General features: G+C 35.8%; 1 protein-coding gene across 17 annotated transcripts; it reads right to left on the bottom strand.

Moving 5' to 3' along the window:
• On the bottom strand, window positions 1–22264 carry LOC114271020 (citrate-binding protein). 17 transcript variants are annotated; one of them, XR_014332843.1, is made up of 5 exons: window positions 21974–22228; window positions 16065–17208; window positions 12541–12728; window positions 609–1566; window positions 1–525 (listed from the first exon to the last, which is right to left on the bottom strand). XR_014332843.1 is itself a non-coding variant. In XM_082874537.1 (5 exons), the coding sequence occupies exons 2-5, from the start codon at window positions 16087–16089 to the stop codon at window positions 159–161; spliced, it is 726 nt and encodes a 241-aa protein (XP_082730663.1). In that variant the 5' UTR covers window positions 16090–17208; window positions 21974–22228; the 3' UTR covers window positions 1–158. The 17 variants fall into 17 exon arrangements, 12 of the variants coding, with proteins under 12 accessions (XP_082730663.1, XP_082730666.1, XP_082730671.1 ...); XR_014332845.1 differs by lacking the exon at window positions 16065–17208 and having other exon boundaries at window positions 1146–1305; window positions 1421–1566; window positions 21974–22222; XR_014332844.1 differs by lacking the exon at window positions 16065–17208 and adding an exon at window positions 13377–13478 and having other exon boundaries at window positions 21974–22204.
• Window positions 22265–25384: the final 3120 nt, after the last annotated feature.

The following is a 25384-nucleotide window of genomic DNA, read 5'->3' as shown; positions in this document are numbered from 1 at the left end:
TCCACACGAACATGCAAATCGCCATAATTCATTTCATAAAATATATTGTTGGTATCCACCAAGTCAAAATGGCCACATGTTCATGATGCAAACATGCTGGCAGTGTCCATAACTACATAGGCAAAACATGCCACATTACATGCTAGCAGTATCCATAACTACATAGACAAAGCATGCCACATTGTCAAAAGTGTTTGATAATCAAAATAAACAACACCCCTACTTTGGGTTCTTCTCCTTAAGAGGCAGATGCATTCTGAAGTGAGGACAAGTTCACAACATTCCTCCTCCATGTAAATTAGGCTATTGTTGGTGTTGATGTTGCTCCCCTTGATGCTTGAGATGTTTGTGACGATGCTGCCTTTGTTGTTGTTGTTGTTGCACTCGTTGATGTTGGTGTTGTCCTTGTTCCTGCTGCTATTGTTGCCTCTGATGTTGAAGTTGCTCTTGTTGCTAAAGTTTCCCTTTGTGTTTGTGAACTTGCCCTTGATGCAGATGGATTTGGTGCCCTTGGAATTGCTGAAGCTGCCCTTGGAAAATATTTGGTCCAATCAAACATATATTTAGTTGTATTAATTTAAAACATTAACAACAAAATATGCACTCACCCTTTTCCTTTTATAGACTAAGCTCTTGCATCTTGGTTTATTTTTTTGTTGGTACTCCCTGTTTGGTGGATTCTTGCACTCCTATAGTTATGGCCCCATGTCCCACAATTACCACACTTTACTCTTGTATTATGTTTTGTGACTTCGGTAGGTTTGGTGGGTTCATCTGGTCCCTTCCTTCTAGAAGTTGGAGGCCTTCCTTGAGGCTTATGATAAACAAGAGGTAATGGCTGTAATAATCCAGTCTTGGACCACAATTTAGGACCATTTAGAGGTTGTATCATGTTTTCATAAATCTTTAAATCGGTCTCTGTCCAATAGCATTCATTCACATTGACTGGTACTTCTTAAGTTACTATTTGGTTTACTGTAATGATTTTGAACAAGAATAAAATAACTATTCATTGATCTCCTAATCGAATAATAATTTCCCAAAATTAGTGAATGGTGATTCCATTCAAAACGCACATTCCCTACTATTTTACCAAACAAAACAAGAGAATGAGTATTCCAACATAATGACCACTCTATTCTAACCTTCATTTTAGTAAACCAAACGCCGCTCTATATAAAATGACTTCTTGTACATTTTGATGTCTCTCCACCTTGACTCCATGTAATAGCTTATATTTGCTGGTGCAGCATACACACCACATTTGAAATAAAAGTCTCCAGCACCTCTATCTTTTGTTTCAAACTTTTTCACACCATCAATGAAAACTGTGAGATTTCTTTTATCCACATCATGGATTAAGTTAACCCTAAACCATTTATCATACAAGTCTGTATCAACAAGATCACCACTGTAGTACCTCATGTCCCCATTGTAGATCCTCAGTTTGATAGTTGTGGTGTAATTGGTCGCACCATGGATCTGCACAATTGTAGTGCCGGAGGTTGAGTTTGGGACAAAACCATAGCCTTCGAACTGCCAAACTCCGGATGAGTAGTCAAGGCCCTGCGCAAAAGATAGAACTGATAAATAGGTGTGCAATGTAGCGGAAACGTGTAAAAGCAGAATTTGTAGTAATGAAATCACTACAAATCTTCTATGATTCAGTTGATTCCATGAAATTAGGGAAAGCAATTACAAAAGGACTACATTTTTATTTTTTTAAGATAGGGAAAGCAATTACAAAACAACAGGGACCCTAGACGCAACCAACGACAATAAGGATGAAGGCATAACTTTCAGCTTCTATCCAAACTCGTGGAAAAAGACTAACTTACATAGGCCATGAGCCACAGAATTACCCTCCCGATACACAGGCGAGACATATGAAGACGGGAAACTAAAGTAGATATTGGTATAAAATGCAAGAGTGTAAAATATAATTTATCTATATAAAAAAGTATAGAAAAATGAATTTTTTGTGTAACAGTGCCAATAGGATACAAGTCCAGCTCGATTAATTTGATTCACTTAACAATCCTATAGATATGGATGTAAGACAAAATATTTGCATCTATCACAATTATAAATACAAATATTTTATCTCACATCTATGCAATGATGAACATTATTTTATGTACGTATAAACTTTCTTTTTTTTTTCCCTTTGTATATGGCATTCTTGATCAAGGCTACCAAGTGGTCAACTACCGAGTGGTCAAAAGTTGCTAAATGCCCCAATCATTATATACTATTTAGATGAGTATTCATAAGAGGTGACTCAATTATTAGATCACTTAAGACTAATGAAAAATTTTCAAAAAATTCTTACGATCGGAAACCTGACCTTTTTAAAAACTTAATTAGATAATATCATATTTTGATATTTACTTTTAAGACTTTCAAAATCCTAAGCAAAATTTTCATTTTTCCAAGCAACTTCACATTGATTTCACCGGATGATCTTTATACATTACAGAAAATGTTAACGGCGTTTATTTAATGGCGTTTTTCTGAACGTCACTTTTTTATAATATTTAATGGCATTTTGTAAACGTCGCCTTTTTTTTTAATTAAAACGACATTGTTTTGATGATAGGAGGCATTCAAAAGCGCCTTCAAATCTCTAAACACTCTCTCCCTAAATGGGTCGGCCGCTAACTCACTCTTCTACACCCTCTTTAAAACCTAATCTCTCACTCACTCAACCCTCTCCTGATCTGGACGGCTCGCTCTCTCTCTCTCTCAAGTACTTCCAATAGCAGTGATTCATCTCAGAATATCGATCGATCAATATCTCAACGAATCGCTCTCTCTCAATAGATCGATCAATCGAATCTCGGTGATTCATCTCAAAATGACATCTCGGCGATTTTGATTTTGATTTTGATTTCAAAGCTCTCTCTCAATTTCGAAGGTCTCTCTCTCGATTGAGATGGTGTATTTGTTGATTTTCGTATGTGCAGATCAAGGCATTGCATATGCGGAGATCAAGGCATTGAGAGAAGGCAGAAAGGTTCAGATCTACCCCTTCTCTCTCTATATATATGACCATTGTAAATCTGATTCAGTGATTCGGTTTTGTTTGTGTTGGTTGTTGATTCTGTTTTGTTTGTGCTGGTTCAGTGATTCTATATATATATACTATAACCCTCTTCTGTTTTGTTCATTTGGTTGTTGCCAAGTTTTGATTCTGCAATGCGATAGTATTGCTCTGTTTCAATGATTGATGTTTTATTTGTGTGAAATGTTTTGTTTGGTTATGAATTGATGTTTTAAATTGCTGTAATGTTACGAATCTATCTCATGTTGTAGCCATGCTTTCGATGGAAAATGACTTCTTGGTCCTCACTTAGAAGTGAGGTTTTGAAAATTTGACATCTCACATCACTAAAATCAGTTTGTAGATGCATAGTGAATTTGAGGTAGTTTGCTATTTGAATAGCAAAATAACGAGTTATTTTACGGTAAACAGTTAATATTTTCATGTTATTGATGCTGCTAGTTGACTTGGTTTATCATGAATTTGCCAATGTTCAATGATCCGCATCTAGTTATAGTTGGTAGTCAATAGTGTTGAATCAATTTTGTAATTTGAGTTATTCACCTAAAAATATATATAAAACAAGCTAGATTATTATTGTCTTACTCCTTTGAACTATCATTTAATATCATTTTATTTCCTCTAACTAAAATATATTACATTTTGTCACATTGCACTGTCAATTTGTATAAATTTAAAAATTATATTAATAATCCGTTACATAACTGGATCAAACATTGACATGTAACTTACACGCGATATCTAAAATAATCATACATTTGTTTTAATTAAGGTTTTGTGTTGGTTTGATTAAGGTTTTGGGGGAAAACATATTTCGTCTTTGTTTACCCAACCACATGTGAACGGATTTTTTGCATTGCAAGTGTTTGGTAAAATGCTTCAATGAATTTTTTTTTTTATAAACTAATTAGATATATGTGAAGTTAGGAGTATGTTGTGATGAATGCTAAATAGCTCTTGTGATGGTGTATTTTATAAACTGTAGTGACTATTTTCACCCCTAGAATAGTATTACTTAGGAAATAGATGTGTTTGGTTAATATATTTTAAATTCTGATTACATTTATGCAAATGGAACCACAAGTCTCCTTGGATTTCAGTGCATGCATGACAAAACGCTTGAGGCTTTCCTTTGGATTCTTATTCCTCTTCTTTTTTCTTTTTTTCCTTTGATCTGACTGGGGGGTTGGGTATTTTGGTTCACTTTCTTCTTATCTTTTGGCCTTGTATACAAGGTAATTTTTTTGTTGAGAATTATGAATTCAATTTTTGGATATGTTATTTTGTTGAAAATTATGAATTCAATTTTTTTTTTTTTTTTGGGCACATGAATGAATTCAATTTTTGAATATGTTATTTTGTAGGTAATGCTAAAACATCATTTGTGGATATGTTATTTTATGGGTAGTGGTGATTGGATATTAAATTGAATGGGAAAGTGAATTAATGCTGCATTTACTATTTGAATGGGAGTTATTATTTCATATTAGTGCTATTCAATTTTATTAGAGGTATTTTTTTAGTTCAATCACATAAAATTAGCACAATTTTTATAAATATAAAAAATAAAAAAAAATAAAAAAAAAAAAGAAGAAAGAAAGAGAGGATATCACGGCATTTTGAGAAACGCCACCTAAACTCTAAAGCTAACGGTCAGTTTTTAAAAAAAAGATATGACGGCGTTTTGAAAACGTTGCTAAAATCATAATGATGTCATAGTACCTTAGCGTGGGACATTTGGCGGCATTTTTAAAAACGCCGCCTATACTAAATATAGCGACGCTTTTAAAGCGTCATAAAACTATAGCGACGGCCGCATCTTCGACGTTTGGTACTAAACGTCACAAAAACAATTAGCGGCATTTTTGATAGCTATAGCGGCATTTTTTAAACGCCACTAAAAACCTAATTTTCAGCAGTGATAGCATTCACAACTTAACTGGCAAGTAACTGAAGATATTTGTTTTATACATGTGGTTTGTTCTACCAAGCAAATTGCACAACAGCATAGATTCTATTTGATTAATCTAAATTTTAATCTAGTTAGTTTTGTGTATAAATTATCAATGTGTTTTTTCTTAATTAATTTAATAATCATAAATTCTATCATTGTAAAAATTAAATAAATATATGCACATAAGAGTCCATATGATAAACAATTTAGGCCCCATTTGGGAAGAGGGTTAAAAACTAAAAGCCAACTTTTAACTTATTTTCGGTCACATCACTTTTCACATTATTTTACATATGGTTTTTAAAAAAGTCAAAAAACTAGTTTTTAACTATCTTTCCAAAACACCAGTTAATAAATCATTACAATTGAACCCCTAGTCAACCTCAGGAACTCAATTGCACTCAACTTTACTCAACTATAGTGGACTGCAACAATCCATGTGTTCTTCTTTTATACAGGGTGTTTGGGAGGAGGGTTACATTAAAATAGCTTATTAAAAGATAAAATAGGTTAAAATAGTTAATAAGACAAAATGTCACATCCAACCCATAATCATTTCACTTTTTTTCTCACAACCATCAAATCAATTGCAAAAAAAAAGTCAACTAACTATCCAAACACAACTATTTTAACCACGCTAAAATAGCTAAAAAGTCAAATAGCCAACTAAAATAGTCAACTCCCCAAACAAGGACACAGTAATGCTAGCATCATAAACACCAAACACAGATACTCTATTTAGTGCTTGTTTGGCATGTGCTAAAATAGCACAAGCTATTTTAGCACATTATCCTATTTGGGTCACAATCATCTTATTTGGGTCACATCACCTCTTTACCACATCACTTCAAACCCAACCCATATTTCACGTTTTTTTGTAAAAAGTCAAAAAGTATACTAATCTAACACTTTCCAAACAAGTTTATTGAAATGAGCGAGAATGAAATGGAATAGTGATTCCTTTAAACTTTCCTATAAAATGATCATTCCTTTAAAATTGTAAAAGATGATTTCATTTATAATGTATTTGTCATTATTTTTTTAATCGAATCAAACATAGGATGGAATGATCATTCTAGTGAACTTTGCACACCAAAATGAAATACATGTCTCACAAATATAAAAAATGTTAGATTTGTGGGCCTGATAAGTATTATTCACTAGGCCCTAAATCCAATTGGGGCCCCAAGGGAAGCAGATCCAGGGGTTATCCAGCCGAATTACCCAATAGTGGGTCTCAAATTGATACAAATAAAATTATAAAATAATAGATAAATTATAAGAATTACAGGTATAATTTCCAAAAGAAATATAATATATGCGACGTAAGTACCTAGGGGGGGGGGGGGGGGGGGAGTTGCCATATTGACAATTTTCAGAAGAAATTTGGATTTGCATGGGTGTTTTCTTCTCTAACTAATCTAATGTTTGTATTGTATTCTAAATTACTATAGATCACATAGAATATTCTGTACATAGCTAGGAAGGACTATTCCCTTTTGGGTGTTAATTTTAGATGGGTTATTGAAAATTGTTAAAGATTTATGTTAATGATTGATCCACTGAATTTGGGCTTGCCTGAATTATTCAAATTACATAAGTCAGATGACCGCTCGAATGACTGATGTCACCTTTGTCAACCGGCGTGTCAGCATGCATCCACCTGGATGATCGGTATCCTCCTGGATGACTATGTATCAATTGGCATGCACAAATTCAGACAATTCAAACGAGCCCAAATTCGGTGGATGTAACATTACTGTAAATATTTATGTTAATGATTCATCAATTACCTGTTGTCAATGTCTAATGGCATTTACAGAGTGTAATGTATAAAAAAGTAAACACGATAAATTGTACTGACCATTTCTTAGGTTTGAAAAAAAATACAATATGTTTAATAAATTTTTCATAATTACTCTAATTTTCTTTTTAGTTAGGCTAAAATACACAAATTTAATACATATGGCATGTAAACATAGAAATAATAAATATATTTTAATGTGAAAGATATGATAATATGTATTAAAAGATAAGATAATATTTTTTTTCCCCCATCTATATGACTAACAAATTATAGGTGAAAATGAGCCTAATTTTACATAAATTAAAATATAAGAGATTAGATCACAAGCAAGTAAAATATAAGGGATTATTAGCCACAAGCAAGGCCATTCATTATTGTATATGATCGGACAATCAAGGGGTTCTGTGACTGAGTTTAAGGTTTTCATTAGACCCATAAACTAAAACACTTCAAAATGTTTAAGAAAAATTAGGCATTACAAATTGTTATGTGTTAGAATTTACCATCACCTACCACCAATTTACCATCACCTACCACCACCTACTCCTCACCTACTCCTCACCTACTACACTCACCCTCTCCTATATAATGAGCCACTCACCATTTGTAATACACAACAACACAATACATCAATCAATAATAAGTTCATCAGATACATTTATTCTCTCTGTATTTTTCTCTTTATACATTGATTATTTTACATGGTATCAGAGCAGGTTTAGAACCTAATATTTTCGCTTCACCGGCGGGCGGCAACCTCACCTTAGCCGTCCGCCGGACCTCAACCTAGTCCGCTCGACTTTTCACACATACCTTGAAATTTCCTTTCTACCACCACCGCTGCAAGATCCAGAGCCATCATCGTCCATCTCTCCGGCGGCTCCATCTCCGCCGACAAAGTCCCAGACAATTACAAACAGTATTGGTCCTTCTTTCGCTGTCCCAAAGAAATCGAACTCACCGAGAACGTCCCTGCCTTCGTCTTGTTCGGTGAAGACGAGGTTGAGACAATAGGCCCAAGTGGTGCGCCGTCGCCTTCTTCTGCGGCCGAGACGAGCACTCTATCACCAGACCGCCGCAGCTTCCGCCGCCGACCCTCGGAACTGGCGCCTTCGTCGCACCACCAAATCCAGAAGATGGGTTTGGGAGGACCACCATTCTCGAACCAAATAGAGCCGAACCCGACATTTCTTCTTCTTCTCCTGGTTGTTCTACTTGGTTGCTGGAGTGCGAGTGAGAGAGATGATAAGAGTAGTGGTTTTGTTTGGACCTCTCTCTACCAATTCATGACTTAGACAAACAGATTTAACAATTCTCTTATTTTAATATATATATATATATAACTCTTCTCTCTCTCTCACTTTCAACCCCACGGCTAGCACACCACTTTCTTTTATTTATACTTTTAAGATCCACTCTTATCTTGTTCCCTTTATTTTTTATTTTTTATTTTTTTATTTTTTTCTTTTCACCCCTTTTACATCACCCATGTTCACCAGACACGGGCTCTCTCTCTCTTCACGGACACATCCCATTCTTCTTTTTTTATTTACTCCCACCCACTGAGCTTATCACCTCCATGTGCACTTGTTTTTTTTGTTTTTTTTTATTTTACTTTTTGACAGATTCCTGGCTTGCAAAAAAGAGCCACCTTTTATTTTTTTTATTATTCACACAACACATCATTCCACCACCTTCCCTTTTTTTTTTTTTTTTTTTTTTCTACATCATATTTTTTCCACCGCCCATTCCATGATATCTATTTTTTATTATTATTATTATTATTATTCTTATTATTCTTCTTCTTCAACCAAAAAAAAAAAAAAACACAACACAACACAACACAACACACTTTCCAAATTTGCACAACAGCCCATCCTTTTATTCATATCAGGGGATCAACCCCGATCACACTTTTACATCAAAAAAAAAAAAAAAAAAAAAAACCAACAACCACAGGCGGGATTTTTCTTCTCTACTCTACTGCAGGTCTCTTCTTTTTGCCTCCGTCCTGAGCGGGCCTTGACGGTGTTGCCTCCGTGCTTCCTAGGCCACCAAGCAAGTTGCCTCCTGCCTGCTCCTCCACTGCCGCATATGGCGGCCCTCCAAATCGGAACATCACGGTGGCCTTCCGCTTCAGCTCCTTGTTTTCCGCCTTTAGCACACTTATCTCTGCTCGCGCATCCTTATACATGCGTTGGAGCAGAGCCAGTTGGGCGTTTACATGCTGCACCTCATTTGTCCTACTCTGCAGCCGGTTCGACAAATTTGTGACCGCCGTCATGCTTTCCACACATGCCTTCAAAGTATACTGATTGGCCTCCACATCTGACTGCACTGCCATTCTTTGCTCCACCGACCGCATCGGAAAGTTCAACGGAGCAAACTCCGGGGCGCTTGGTTGAGTTTCCAGTGCCACCGCACCAGTTCTCTCTCTCGTTGACTCGTTGAGGTCGGGAAAGAGGGTGAGCAGCCCACGGGAAGACGATGAAGCCATTTTCTAGGCACCAGAGTGTTACACAGTATCTCTCTCAGAAATCTCTCTCAGAATATCTCTCGCAGGTTTTTTGCCTCAGCCTCAGCCTCTGTCTTATAGCCGAGGCAGCCACGCGCATCGCGCGCCTCTTACCACCAGCCGACAAACGGGCACGCAAGCCAAGGCGCCCACGTGCCTCGCCATCATGTCCGGCACACCTTTTGATGAATTGGGCACGCCTTTTGATGGCACGCCTTTTGACAAAATTGGGCACACCTTTTGAGGGTGCCACTTTTACAAGGGTCCGACAAGACTCTGTAAACTGTCCCGACATAGATTCCGGTTAGTTTCTACAAGGGTCCGACAAGACTCTGTAAACTGTCCCGACATTGATACCGGTTAGCTTTTTCAAGGGTCCGACAAGACTCTGTAAACTGTCCCGACATTGATTCCGGTTAGTTTCTACAAGGGTCCGACAAGACTCTGTAAACTGTCCCGACATAGATTCCGGTTAGTTTCTACAAGGGTCCGACAAGACTCTGTAAACTGTCCCGACATTGATTCCGGTTAGTTTCTACAAGGGTCCAGCAAGACTCCGTAAACTGTCACAACAACTGTCACAACAGTGTCCTCTACCACGTTATGACACCCCCATACAGTGTCATCTACCACGTTATGACACCCCCATACAGTGTCATCTACAACGTTATGACACCACCATTCAGTGTCTTCACCAATGGTCTGACACGACCATACAGTGTCTCCTATCCTTTTTTATTTTTATGTATTTTCTTGTTTTGTTCCTCTCTTCAAACTCAAGTTGGTTAGTTTCTATCCTCCTTGAGTTTGCGGGGGGCTGTTAGAATTTACCATCACCTACCACCAATTTACCATCACCTACCACCACCTACTCCTCACCTACTCCTCACCTACTACACTCACCCTCTCCTATATAATGAGCCACTCACCATTTGTAATACACAACAACACAATACATCAATCAATAATAAGTTCATCAGATACATTTATTCTCTCTCTCCCTCCCTCTCTCTACTGGCCCTCGTTGAATCTGTTTGGCTAAATCATGATTTGTACATCAATCAATAATAAGTTCATCAGATACATTTATTCTCTCTGTATTTTTCTCTTTATACATTGATTATTTTACATTATGGTTGCCAATTGTCTGGATACATTTGTTGGCACAACCAGAGTAGACCATAGGTATGTTAGTGTTCTTAATTTTGCTAAATCACACCCTGTTTAAGTATTAATCATCTCATCAAGAAAAAACTGTGTTTTGGAGAGAGAAATGTGGATCCCTGTCCCATACTATTCTAAATCACCTTTCTACATATGATCAAGTTAGAGAGATCCATTATACGACAGAGATGTAATATGGAGTGACAGGGTAGGTGAGAGAACCTATTGTGCATAACTGCATCTGTGTCTCCAAACATAGCGACAAGGAAGGAGAGAGAGAATCCATAGCAGAGAATTTATTTTTATTTTTTTTTACGCATAGTAGAGAAATGGATACTCAATTCTTAGCCTCCAAATCCTTTTACCTATTTGTCTTACATACTCATCATTGTTGGATCATGTCTCAAGATTTTTCGCACATCAAAATTTTCACATATATTAATGATTGTGAATATTTTGACCAAAAAAAACAAAAAAAAAAAACCTTTGCATATATGAAAGACTGATTGTTTACCATCAAAAAAGTACACCCATGACATATATAGGACTATGAACTAACTTTTCATAAATGCTCTATCAATCATCCCACAAGCAAACTTGTATATTTGTCTTAAACAAGGCTTTTAATTGCACTTCTTGAATATTTTGATGTCTTTCCACCTTGACTCATATAGTAGCTTACATTAGTTGGTGCAGCATAAACTCCACACTTAAAAAACAAATCACCGGGGCCTCTATCCTTCACCCCACACTGTTTTTGAGCTATTGATGAAGACTTTCACAATCCCTTTATCCACATTATGGATTATGTTTAGTCTGAACCATTTATCATACAGATCAGTGGTCACTAAGTCATGGCTATAGTACCTCATGTCCCCATTAACGATCATTAGTAGTATTGTTGTGCCTTTGGGATCATTGGCTCCACCATGGATCTTTTGCCACTATGGCTCAGCCCTCTTTGAGGGAGCACTTGTAGATCCCTCGCAAACCCCAAATGTCTGCAAACCCCTCTAGACTCCTCTTGTTCGGCTTTCGAATGGGTAAGGGCTCCTATGGTCACACATAGGGTGACTACTACGCCCTCAATAAGATTGGGATCAAGACTCAACCCATATTGAGAACATAAATTCATACATGCAATATTACTATTAGTAAGGAAAGATAAATGAAAGGAAAAATTATGTCAGTAGTGTCTATACTTTGCTTCTTGTATCGATTTAGACCCTATAGTTTCAATTAGTTTGATTTTTCCTAAATTTTTAATGTGTCAATTTAAGGATAATAGGCATTACGGCTCACGTGATATATTTGTAGGAGCAAAATGGTGAATTCATCACTGCCATCCATCCTCATAATCCTAAAGCCATGCAGGCAGAGAAATTTGGGTTTCTCCTAGATTTGAATTCCATTTCAATCTTTTGGCTTTCACTTCTTAGGAGGAAATATAAATTAAGAGGGAGGATTGGGGGAGATCTAATGATGGGAGGGAAGGACCGAGAGTGGCTAGCCCTGGGAAGAAGAGAGGAGTTGGGTTTTAGTTGAGTAAGCTAACTCGCTGAGCTGGGCACTGAATTTACCATTTTATTCTTGAAAATAGGCCATGTGTGATTTTAGTATGGTTCCTAAAGTAAGAGTTGTGTCATTTTAGTCTCTAATTTTAAGTTGTATCAATTTGGTTCCCAATATATAAGTGTTTCAATTTTGTTCCCAATATTTAAATTGTGTCAATCTAGTCCCTATTATATAAGACCAAACTGACCCAATTTAAATATTGAGGACCAAAATGACATGAGATTTATATTTTGAAGACTAAAAATGTGATTAATCCAACAAAAAAACAAAACCTTTTGCTATCAATTGAATCATATTAACACAAAATAAATATTAATGAACAAAATCGAATTGATTGAAATTATATAGGCCATTATTCATGTAATTTACCCATAATGAAATATAGAAAATAAGTACACAATTAAATATACCATAGAATTTTCCATATATATATAAACAAAATTTAAGTGGAGAGAGAGTACTAGTATGCGAATCTCGGTGCGGGGCTGGGTAGGACTACTGGGGTTATATGGCTTGTCATCGGCATAGACCCACAAGCGGTGAACTCCATTTTGGAAGCTGCAGCGCTGCTCAAGTGGTATGTCATATGGTTTCTGCAGTTTGAAGTTTGATTCTGTTAATGGAATATTTGTGAATCCATCAGTTGGATCTGCATCACATAACAACCGATAGAAATTAGTCAGCAAGCCCACTGGAACCACAATCACTACAACATGGGAGATGTATAAGAAATCATCTCTCTCTCTCTCTAATGGTGAGATGAGAACTCAATGTAGGTGTGAATGCAAGTTTTTGTAGTGAAAAGTTGGTTTAAAACATTGCTAAGGAAAGTATTATGAAAATGTTAGGTCTTGGAAGCAAAATGGTTGACAGTATCTGTAGGTAGGCATTTTGAATGATAAGGTGACAAATGAAAAAGAACAGAAAAACCTTAAATATTGCACACTCAGGTTTAAATAAGTATCACTAATACTGATACTGATACTGATACATATAATGGTTATTTAGAACCATGTGTACAAATTGGATTGAAACACTTCTTCTTTTTCTGTCTTCATTGGGATGTTTGTTTTTAAGAAATAGATTCTGAAAATTCAATCAAACGACATTTGAGAAAAAGTTTTAATATACTATTTAATATAGTGTGAGTTGCACTCAATAAATTTGATCCATATATTTTAAATTATGAATATCTTTTAAATACATATCATTTGTTATTTAATTTAAAGATAAATAAATAACTTACAAAAAGAATTTAGGGGATTAAAAACTGAAGTTTCCTTAACTAGCCACCAACCTATAGCCATCTTTAAAGTTCCATGCTTGGTGGAGAACAAGCAATCAAAGGTGCTCTGGCTTGCTATCTTGTTCTCTGTCACCAACTGGGATTGCTAGCCAGCTAAGTCAAATTGGAGGAACATTGTATGAGAATTTTTTTACTCATATTCATCGACAAGGGGGGTGGAATTTTGCATATATATATTATATATATAACTCAACAAGAATATCTAGTGGAATTTCTTGAAATCACAAGCTAAAATGGTAAATGATTTAATTTGAAATGAAAAGATCACAAAGTATCATATCATTCTGCATATAAATTTGTACGATCAAGTAGAGAGAGAAAGGAAAGAAGGGAAAGAAACAGAGTTAGGAAGAGGTAAGTTTGTTTCTCTATTTTTTAACACCAGGTGAGGATGGACTCATTTTGAGCCTTTGGATGACATTCTGGATGTGGCCAACAAGGAGTTATCTATCCTCCCCTTAGAAGGTGCACAGCATATCTATATATTTAATGATTTGGCTGTTTACAAAATCATAGAGTACCACTCCTATCAAGTCTCTCTATAAGGTAGGTTAGTTTATGAGAATCAATGGCAGTTTCATGGGTTCAAATCTCGCTAGTCCATCAGGACTGTCGAGAACAGATCAGAGGAGTTGGAATATGTATTAGAAGGGAACCTAGCGATATAATGCACGAGCACTTCTCACATGCATTTAGTCTATAATGGACCATTATATTCTCTACATCCCCAAAAGGCCATAAACTTAAATGTGGTAATTATGTTTCCAAAAAATGAAAAAAAAAAAAATGATCCTATTGCATGGTGTATTTAATGATTGAAACTATTTATGATGGTATTTAACCCCAAAAACATAAAAATTCAGACATAGCTCATTTGACAGGGAGGATATAAACCCATCCAAAATATTCTTCTCGTTCGTGGCATTATCCATTCGGATAAAAATATTGTGTCAAAGTTATACAATTACCAACAAACCAATCCCAAAACTAAATAAAATAGTCTACGCAACTTGGCTAGGTTTTCATCTAAACCTAAGTGGAATGCCTAGCCACTCATCGAGCCGTTTTCTTCAATAAGTGGAACCCTCTCCAAGTCTTTGAAAGAGACTTATATAGTCCTCCCCTAATTAGGTCTTAAAGGGAAAAAAAATGCCAAATTAACTAAAAGTAGTGAGTAGATTGTTGCCAGATTCACTTGGGCAGAAAAATGCTGAGAGCTAATTCTGTTTCTGCTCCCCTCGCCCAGGCAGAAAAGTGCTGAAACTTAATTTTCCTTCTTGTTCTTGTAACCCAATTGGCGCTCTATCATCGAGGCTCCACAAACTTCTGAAAGACTCCATTTAAAGAACTATCCCACCATAAGAGTTCAACAACTAAAAAACACATATAAGTGGAATAATTAAGCCAAGTAACAATGACTTGAGACTTAGCAAATGCAAGTCCTTGAGCAAAGTAAAAAGAAAAAAAAAAAAAAAAAAAAAAAAACTAAAATAAACTATCATAGGCCATTTCGTCGGACTCACAACTACAGTTAGCATGTGTAACAAGTCTTTAAACTACAAGGTTATTCCTAGTGGCCGAGTTATAGTCTCGTGAGGATTTGCAATGAATTTACACACAAAATTCATCCATGTTAGTCTCTCACCACAAAATACATATTCAATGAAGACTCTAAATTCAAGAAACGCCTCAACTCCCACACAACCATTACACACATCAATTGAGTTCAAACACAATTCTCATTCATGAACACAGTTCAGCAATTGAACAATTCACTATCTCCGACAATGCAAGTCAAGTTCTCTACCATGTATAATCAGATAGTAGGATATCATAAGTGCCTTTGGTGTAAAGTGAATGTTAACAAAAAGATGTGGCCCCAACTTAATCCTTGAACACATATCACCAAATCCCATAACCCCATCAAATTTCCCATGTTCATCAGTGAATCAAGCTTTTTGTTGCACTTATGGTCCTTTGTCACGTTAATTGCATCACTATGCTTGAATGTGGGTAGTGCAATGCTTGGGTCCCTTATGCTTTCTAAATAACCCATGTATCAAGCTTTGGACCAGTGACTCCCAAACCAGTTAAACAACCCTACGGCTCACTAACTAGAATTAAATAGGCTACAAACTCAAGTTAACCTCGCATTACATTCTTTCCAAGACTCTCACGGTTTGACACGAACACTCAGTGCTTATTGAGGCAAGATATCTGGTTACTAAGTAAAGATTACTAAGTAAAGAGCTCAGTAAGACAAGTAAGCACATGCACAAGTTTAATTACTTGATTTGTTTTCATTGATTCCACATCAATGCAATTCACATTATAATTAACTTGATCACAATGTCCACAAGGCATCCAATTCTTTACATCAATGACATATCAAAGAGACACAACACAAACAACCCAAAGAAGAGAATAAGAGATATCACCTCGAGCATGGCCAATACAAATATGCAAGAATAAGGAAGAGGGATATCCCCCCAACTAAAATGTGTGAACCTGCAACTAGATAAGCAGCTGATATGCACCAAAAAGAGATGGATCACGATACAATATATACATATATATAAAACCAGAAAGTCATACTATCCATCCAAAAGTTAGCTGCAAGTCTTAAGAACAACAACAGACTATGAGATTCAGACCATGCCACTCACACACAACACTCACACCCTAGGAGGACGTTGCTGGGCATCAAGAATAGCCTGCAAAAGAGACCGGAGATCTAACATATCCTGCTGATACTGGGATCTGAACTCCAAAAAGTCTTGTTGAGACTGAGTACGGTAAGCAATGACGTCCTGCCGCAGACCACGAACTTCCTGACACAGTTGCTCATACTGCTCGGAGGTCATCTGAAAAGGTGCAGGGGCAGTTCCACTGGAATAGGCACAGGAGGAGGGGCAGGCTGTCGATTTGTCCGAGTTGGAAGCATAGACTGAACACTAGCAGTCCAATACAGTCCAATAAGACTTACCATACATGCCAACACGCTCGTTAACAACAATCTCATCCGTATCTATCGGGAAACCCTGATCTAGCAACAGTTTAGTAATCAAACTCGGAAAAGGAAGCACCCAACTCTCACTCTTCTGTGTCTGAATAACCACAAGTCCCTTATGAAGCTTGTCCATCTCGGCCCAAATTAAGTCAGGCACGAACACCCAATACCCTTTCTCAATCTTATAGAGGCTTTCAAGTAATGCCCCTGACGCTCATCCTTATGGCCACACAGACACACATTAAAATGAAAAATTGAGTCAATCAACCACATCTGCGGAGGAAGGTGCACACGACAGGTGGACTGGCGGTCAGAACCGAAGTGACCCTTGCACATATCATTGACTATTGCTTCAGGGGAGAGATCACCATGTAGATCCTGGTAGGGGCCTTCTTCCAATGGACACTAGTCTTCACAATCAAGGGCCTGTTGAATGTTGGAGCGGGTAACCTGAACACAGACCCCATCAAGAACAGTGTACAAAACATTGGGGAACCTATACTGCTTGCGCATATTTTGATAAAAAAGGCGAACCAAACGTGGGTACACCTTCAAAAAAGGCCCAAACAACCCCGCCAACTCGCGCCTTTCTAATTCCTTCACTGCCCATTTGGTGTCTTCATTATGGCGAAAGAATTCGTCAATTGCAAAAATAGTTGGAAGGGCTAAGCCCTTGGTTTTCCATGCATTCTTGGGTTGTTCTTTATACCCTGTCCGCATTTGATTAGGCTTCTTGGTTCAGGTAGAAGAGATAGCATCCCTAGCCCATTTCTTGTTGGTCCCTCTGGTCATTATTGCAGCTGCAATAGCCACCTAACAAATTAGTGGTGTCAACATCAAGTGATAAGGTGGATTAATGTCAAGAATAGAGAGTTAAGAGTGCACTGTCATGGGCAACCAACATCAAGTTCAAGCACACACCAACAAAAATGAGAATTGCTTAGAAGAGATCATGTGAAAATGAACACACAAAGCCAAGTGATATCAAGCACAGGGGCAATTCTCACAGATATTCAAAGCACAAACTAACAGTAGCTAGAAATAACCCCACCCCAAAACCATATCCACAGAGAACCAATCAAACACCACACACAAATTTCAACTCACTCAACTAGGCATCATATAGAGGACAGAGAGTAAAACCCAACAAGAAGTGAACAACGAACCACCAATCCAATGCATAAAATTGGAGCATCAAAGAGAAAGGCAACCATCAAGACTTACCAAAGGAGAGTGACAGTGAAACAGGGGGAGAAAGGGCCTGGAATCCGGTTGAGGGTTCACCAGCTAGATCCTTTATTTATTTATTTAATTCCTTGGCTCTACAACTGCCCAACAAGTATGCCTAAATAGTTGGGTTATATTATATTACTTGCATAAGACTCTCATTCCATGCATAAAATGTTTATGTTAGTTTGTAATCACCATTTTACCCTTTACTGATAAACAAATTATTTAAGATATATGAAATTTCGCCATACACAGGTGTCTTTGGACAATTAGATGAATTCAATACAAAGACACATACCTACACCCAACACCTACTCAAATACAAATACAGCTGGCATTTCTCTAAAAATTAGGAGGCAGACACATAATGGGACACGTTGAATAAATATATATATATATATATACATGCATATATTATATTATACTATATATTAAAAAACAACGTTATTTCAATTAAATTAGGTTTTTAAATAAAAATGGTGGCCACCACAACGGTACCGATTGCAACAATGGGATGGCTGTAGTGCAATGGTGGCAACCTGAGCTGTAAATTTTTTTTCTTTTTCACACAATCCCAAGAAAACTTACCAATCACATTTATAGGGTTTAAAAGGACAATCAAATCAAGCACAAACGCAATTCATAAAATTGAATTTGAAGCATGAAAGTGTAGGGCTTCTAGTAGCAACAATAACAAAGTTTCTATAAAATTTTGTGAAGTAACCTTTTTTTTTCTTCTTTTTTTTTTGGGATAAATAACCAAACTTTATTAAAAAGCATCAAGACGATGCAAAGAATACATAAAAGGAAGCCATAGAGGCTCCACAAACTAACAACCTAACAAATCAAATCCTCCACAAATTCTACAAAAGCCAAAACATCCGGTTCAACCGATCTAGCCACCCAACCATACAATATCGTAAGAAGCCGTCGTTCTAACCAACGGACTGAATGAGACAGCCTTTCAAAAATGCGCTTATTTTGCTCCAATCAAACCAACCATAGAATACAATGAAAAGCAAGCATTCACGCCTTCCAAATGAAGGAACATACCCAAATGAAGGCTGTAAAGTAACCTACCATAATCAATGCCAAATGAAGGAACATACCCAAGGAGAGTGAGAGGGCAACACGATGGCCGTGAAGTCGACAACAGGGATGAGAAGTGACGGCGGCGTGGCGATGAGACTGGCGGTCGCCGGTGACGCGAAATCGACCAGAGATGGACTGAGATGGGTAGGGTTTAGGGGGTAAAAAGAAAAGAAGAGAAGAGAATAAAATAAAATAAAAAAGAAAAAAAGTGGAAGTGGAAGTGGGAGTGGGAGTGAAATGCAAATTATGCTATTCAAATCCAATTCCTGGCTTTAGAATATACACCACCATGAATGTAGACATCACTTCATTTCAAACATAACAATTGCTTGTTTAATCTAAATTGATAAACAATGACATTTGACTCATGGAACAATAGCAATAATATACCCAAACCCCAGAAATCCTATTTTAGAGGAGAAATCTTTTGTCAATGTAGGGGACAATTTCAACCCTTTGGTCTGCATTTGCAAACAGGTCCCCCCGCTCCAGTGCCATCCCCAATTGCTGAGAACCAACCCAAACAATCTCTTTTCCATGCTTGGCAATGCTTTCATCAGTGATGCAGACCAAATTGAAAAAAATATACTATTTTTTATTTTATTATTTTGAAATTAATAGTTGATTACGAATTTTTTAATTTAGTATAAAATATTATAGAATTATTTAGTTATTCAATTTCCTAATTTGATATGATGCAATTTTCCTACTTTATTAGTTTTGATTTTATTTTTTATTTTTTTAGTTTCTTATTCTTTAAGAATTACCTTTACTATAAATAATGGTTGTAAGCTTTAGGTTCTTCAATTTTTGATGATTAATGAAATTGTGAGCTGATATACTCTTTTGTTCCAACCTTAGATATTCTTTGATAATCAATTATTGTTGAGTCTTTATTCTTGGTATTTTTTGTGAATCAACGAGTATAGAGAGAGATCTTGTTTCCGGTATTCTTGCTTGAATCAACAGATTTTAAGATTGTTATTATTTCGCGTTTCACACTGCATCAATAAAGCCTAATGTCACTACATCCCACTGGCTGTGTTTCACCCGAAAAATTCAAGAGTTGCCTTATGAGGATTGGCAACTTGTTCTCACCCCTTAGAAGCTCTGCTGCTTCACTTGATGAGAATGTTTTGTACAGAATCCACAGCATTATATTATGAAGATTTTAGCTGAATAGCAATTGCATGATTCCCGCAATCACAACAACATCCATTGCCTCAAAGCATCATTGATGATGAATGGATAACAGGTTCAATTTGAACAAATTTAGCAACAAAAATTTAAACGACGTTCACTAATGCTGTGTTTGGTTGACGGATTTGAGGTGAGATTTAAAAAGGAAAATGAAAAAGGTAGGCGAAATGTGAATAAATTATACCTACATTTCACCTAATTTCACATATCTTTTCCCTTTCCCATTCCCTTTTCCTCTCCCTTTCCAGATCCCTCCCTAAATCTCCCAACCAAACACAGAGTAAATGGGTGTTGCCTCAAGTTTGAGAAATGTTTCATCATCAAATTCCCAACTACTACTTACTTTACAGGTGATGCTCTGGTACATTTGGATGTACCATACATCAATTATGAGGTTATGTGATTTTATACTATAACCAATATCATATAGATCATAACCAATATCATATAGATCACAACCATTATCATATTAACTTATAACTTAGTTATATTTAGTTATTCATACATACCATATTATCTCACAACTACCACATAACTAAATTATTTTAATAATATAATTTTGAATTGGCAACCGGTGTAACTGGTTACCAAAAAGAGGGCAAAGGAAATCAAAAAAGTCGAGGAGTCCCAAGTCAGCTAGCCTCTCTCTCTTGCTCTTACTCTTCTCTTCTCCGCCCTCCTCTCTTCCGCCATAGCCGAAGCTTCAGCCATTGCCGAAGACCACCAGCCCAGTTGGTGTCGGTTACCAAAAAGAGGGCAAAGAAAATCAGAGGAATTGAGAGGTCCCAAGTCAGTTGGCCTCCCTATCTTGCTCTTCTCTTCTCTTCTCTTCTCTTCTCCTCCCTCCTCTCTTCCGCCATAGCCGAAGCTTTAGCCATTGACGAAGACCACCAGCCCTATCGGTGTCGGGGCCACCATTCTCTCAGTGTTGACATCTTCTTCACAATCTCTCTCTCTCTCTCTCTCTCTCTCTCTCTCTCTCTCTCGACGTCAAGAACTAGTTGCTTCCATTCTTTCCAAGAGATATTTTCTGTAGCTCAGGTTTGTTTCTAACTCTAAACTTCATTTACATTAGGGCTTTTGATTTGAAAACTCTAACCCTTATTGAATATTTGATATTAAGTTTGGTTCTCAATCAAAATTAACATATGTAGCCAATAGCTGTGCCACTTTGATTTCAAAACTCTAACTGTGAAGAATGAATATCTGATATTAATTTTTATTTTCTCAGCTTTTTCCTTTGAAAATGTTCAAAATTTGTAATCCAATTATTGACTCTTTCTCTCTCTCTTTGATTCCATCTATAAACAGCAAAGTCATTGATCACATTCCCAAATCATCCTCTGTTTCTTTTGTTTCTGTATGTTTCTCTGTTTTCTAGGAATTATTAGCTCTCTTTTCTTTTCTTTTTTCTCTTTTTACATTTTAATTTTTTTAAAAACCAATTCAATTGATAATTCTTGTATCTACACTCCCTCTATAAATAGCCAACTCTTTGGCTTGATTAACATGCATCCATAGACCATCTTCTCCAGTAACATCAAAATATCCATTCGTTTCTCAGTTTCCACAATTCCCAGAAAATTGCTAAAGCTAATACATCACAAACCACTTTAATTTTCTTTCTCATAGGAAAATCAAGCCACCACAAAAGTAATTGTTAGAAACATAAACAGATTTCAATAAACAAATAAAAAATTACAGTCTCATATCCGTTACATGAGTACAAAATTCAATTACCCACACATCAGATTTCACACAGTCAAGCCAAATTTCAAGTATATATCTATATGTATCTGGAATCAACACAACTAACAAACATAAAAAACCTAAACCTATTCAAATCATTTTTCCTAATTTTACAAACCAACCCAGTGAGTTCACAAAGGTGAAAGGGGCAGTTTCGAAGAAGGGGATTTCGGTCTAGGGTTTCATAGAATGGAGATGGAGAAAGGGAGAGAAACAAGTTGCAGAGCGAGAGAGAGAGAGAGATACATTGAGGCATGTAGCTTACTAAAACGAGGAGGAAAAGAAAAGGGCAGAGGAATAAACTCACTCTTCGGTGGAGGAGCTCCGGCGAGATCCTGTAGAGATCTTCGCCAACAGCTTTGGGAGCTTTTCTCCATGGCGGCGGATGCGGCGGCGAAAGCAAAACAGGTCTGGGCGGTGGCAACGGGCAGCGGCGACGACCGAGAATGAGAGAGTAATTTCTGAGAACGATTGGGCTGAAGAAACGGTCTAGGGATTTGTCAACAATGAGGAAATTTTGATTTTGGCAAATTTGGATGCTGGTTCCAAATTTTTTGAGAAAATTATTTGGGGGCGGGGGAATTGTGTAATAATCATTAGGGGGGAGAATTATGTAATAATTATTATTAAAAAAAATTAAAAGAGGCTTATAATAAAATAAATTATTAATTTATAATTTTGTTAATTTATACATAAATTTTTTTATTCATTTTTAATAAAAGATCTTCATCTATTTTTATTAGGTAAATTTATTAAAAAACATATTTTATTCATCAACTACAAAATATATAATCACACTATTAATTAGTGTAATAAAAATATTTAAAATTTTAGAAACCACAAATATCGTAATTAAGTCACAAAATTTTGTAATATAAAATACAAAATACATAACGCCATCACTAATTGGCATAACAAAATTGTTTAAAATTATAGAAAATCAAAAATGTTATAACTAATTTCCAAAATTTCATAACATTAACCAAAATGTAACTATCCACTAATTTGTGTAATAAAAACATCTAAAAATTTTAAAAACCACAAATGTCATAATCAACTCACAAAATTTAATAACATCAATTGCAAAATGTGTGACTGCACCACTGAGTGACATAATAAAAAATAATCAAAATTTTTACAAATCACAAATGTCATAACCAATTCATAAAATTTCATAACATCAATCACTAAATGCGTAACAACACAATTAACTGTGAGGTAGCCAAAATATCCAAAAAAATTTTAAACCACAAATTTTGTAATCAAACAACAAACTTTCATAACAATTATCATAAAATGACTAACAAATCACTAAAAATCCTAAAATCACCAATCGGGATCTCTCATGATACAGAGAAAACAAAATGTAATGGCTAGGGCTGAGTAAGGAATCCATGAAATCCGTAATCCGAACCAGTTCAGTCCAATCCGATAAGTTTGGATTTGTTTTTTTGAATCCGTGGTTCAGTTTTGGATTAAAAAATTAAAAATTCGTAGTCCACGGATTGGTTCCGGATTGGAACCGATCTGGACCATATACAAATAGTCTATATTTTTATTATACATCATCCCCCATAATATCTTCTCTTATTTCATATAAAACCTAAACTCAAACCTAAACCCACATAATATATTCTTTTATTACTTTTGTTTGTTAGTTTTAGTTTTAATTTGTAATGGTCTAAATACTTATGGTGAAACCAGTTTTCTTATGGTTGTTTAAATTCTATAACAGTATGTCGCTATTATAGAAATACATGTTGCTATTGTGGAACTGATATAGCGTTATGTTTATATTTTTATGAAATTAAAGTGTTATATATATATATTTGTTATTTAATAATGTAAATCTGTGATCCTAAACCGATCCAATCTATATTTAAATGGATTGGTTCAGATTGGTTCCATGATTTAAACGGATTGGATTGGTTTCAAATTTTAAGGAATCGTAGATAACGGCTTGGTCTTGGTTTTACCCCAATCCAATCCAATCCGATCCGGACCATGCTCACCCCTAGTAATGACAATCATTAAATAATTTGATCAAAGACTTAAAACCATGGAACAGAAGATGAGAGTTAGAGAAGATTAACGAGTAGAGCGAGAGTAAAGGGAATATGAGAAAGACAGACTAAACAGGCTTATCGCCTGTAAAAATGACATCAAAGGTGGTGTCGTTTTCAATAAGGAACATCGGAGATATCTATAGTGATAGTAAAGAATGAGAGAGATGCTTGAGAGATAAAGAGGATTGAGATAGCAGAACGATAAACAAAATGCGTAATATTCATTTTTCAACAGTTCTATAACACATGTACAAATTGATAATAACAAAACCTTTCAAATCATAACTACGACCAAAGGTTTGTATATGTATAACATATTAATGTGAAAGAGCTAGAGTTTCGAGATAGATGGATTTACGAGATAGATAAATATTTCCAGAATGAGTAATATTGAACTAGACAGAGAGAGTAGTGACGAGTTCAGGGATCTATTGCAGAGACACGGGAGTAGAGAGGAAGAATCCAGTGAGGAAGAACAATCAACGATGGTTCTTCGATAATTTAAGTGAAATAGAGAAGTCTGAGTAAGAAATAGAGAGAGCTTAGGCACAACTAGGACAAATCAAATAGAAGAAAATAGAGTAGAGAAAAAAATAAAGAAAAGTTGGGAAAAAATTTTAGGAGCAAAATTATTTTGTAGAACAAAATAAAATCACGTCATAGATAAATTTTTTTCAACATATTTTTTTATTAAAATTTAGTTAAATTATATATATATATATATATATATATATATGTCTATAAGTGTATATAGATATTTTAAAAAGTATATCATTTGTATATTACTATTTTTATTATATTTAATTAAGATACTATAACTAAAAATAAATCTAAAATAGAGATATGTAATCAATTGCAATTGTCACTTAGGGATGACACTTCAAAATTAATTAAGAGAGTTGAGAGTTTGAGAGATAGATTTGTTTGTGAGAAATAAATAAATAAAGAGGGGTGGTAGTTATAGGACTTGGGAGTGAGAGGTTAATTTATATATATATAAATAAAAATTTTAATTTAAATTGGTTGTTGGTGGAATTAACGGTTATATGATTGTTTCAATTTTTATTTTTTTTTAAATTTTTTACCGTTGCACTGACAAAGAGGTAGGGAGCCATTGGGGTTGGGTCGGGCAGATGGGGAAAAAAAATTCGAGTCGAGCTCACAGAATGGGTCACACTCCATAACACGCCAGGCCTGGGCCGGGCTCTAGAACACATAGCCTAGGGTCTTAGGTTGGGCTTAGGCTCGGGCCTGGTTGGGCCCACCCAGGTCGTGAGCGGACTTGGGGTGAGCCACGAGCTCGTGGACCAAATTTACACCTCTATATGTGGGTAGTAATTATGAGATATGTGATTAGTGATTATAATATACGTGATGTTGGTTATGAGGCAAATGATGTTACTTATGAGATGTGGTTATGATATATGTAGGTAAAGGTTATGAGATATATGATTACTGATTATGAGATATGTGATTTGATTATGAGCAGAGTGATGTAGTTATAAGTCAAAGGTGCTTGGTTATGGGATATGTGATTAGTGGTTATGAGATATGCGATTAGTAGTTATGATATATGTGATGTTGGTTATGAGATATATGGGTAATGGTTATGAGATATTTGATTAGTGATTATAAGATATGTAATTTTGGTT

Source organism: Camellia sinensis, chromosome 6, assembly GCF_055761805.1.
Source record: "Camellia sinensis isolate YWXY chromosome 6, ASM5576180v1, whole genome shotgun sequence".
Classification (NCBI taxonomy): Eukaryota; Viridiplantae; Streptophyta; class Magnoliopsida; order Ericales; family Theaceae; genus Camellia; species Camellia sinensis.
This window is presented reverse-complemented; position numbering and strand designations above follow the sequence as displayed.

Excerpts from the sequence above, each read along its gene's own strand:
- LOC114271020 (XM_082874535.1), bottom strand. The coding sequence starts at position 22,043 with ATGGAGAAAAGCTCCCAAAGCTGTTGGCGAAGATCTCTACAGGATCTC. Across the intron at positions 1,567-12,540 it reads GCACCGAGATTCGCATACTA|GGCCTTGACTACTCATCCGG; the intron begins GTACTCTCTCTC and ends TCTTTTGCGCAG. Across the intron at positions 526-1,420 it reads ATCTACAATGGGGACATGAG|CTTCAGCAATTCCAAGGGCA; the intron begins GTACTACAGTGG and ends TTCCAAGGGCAG.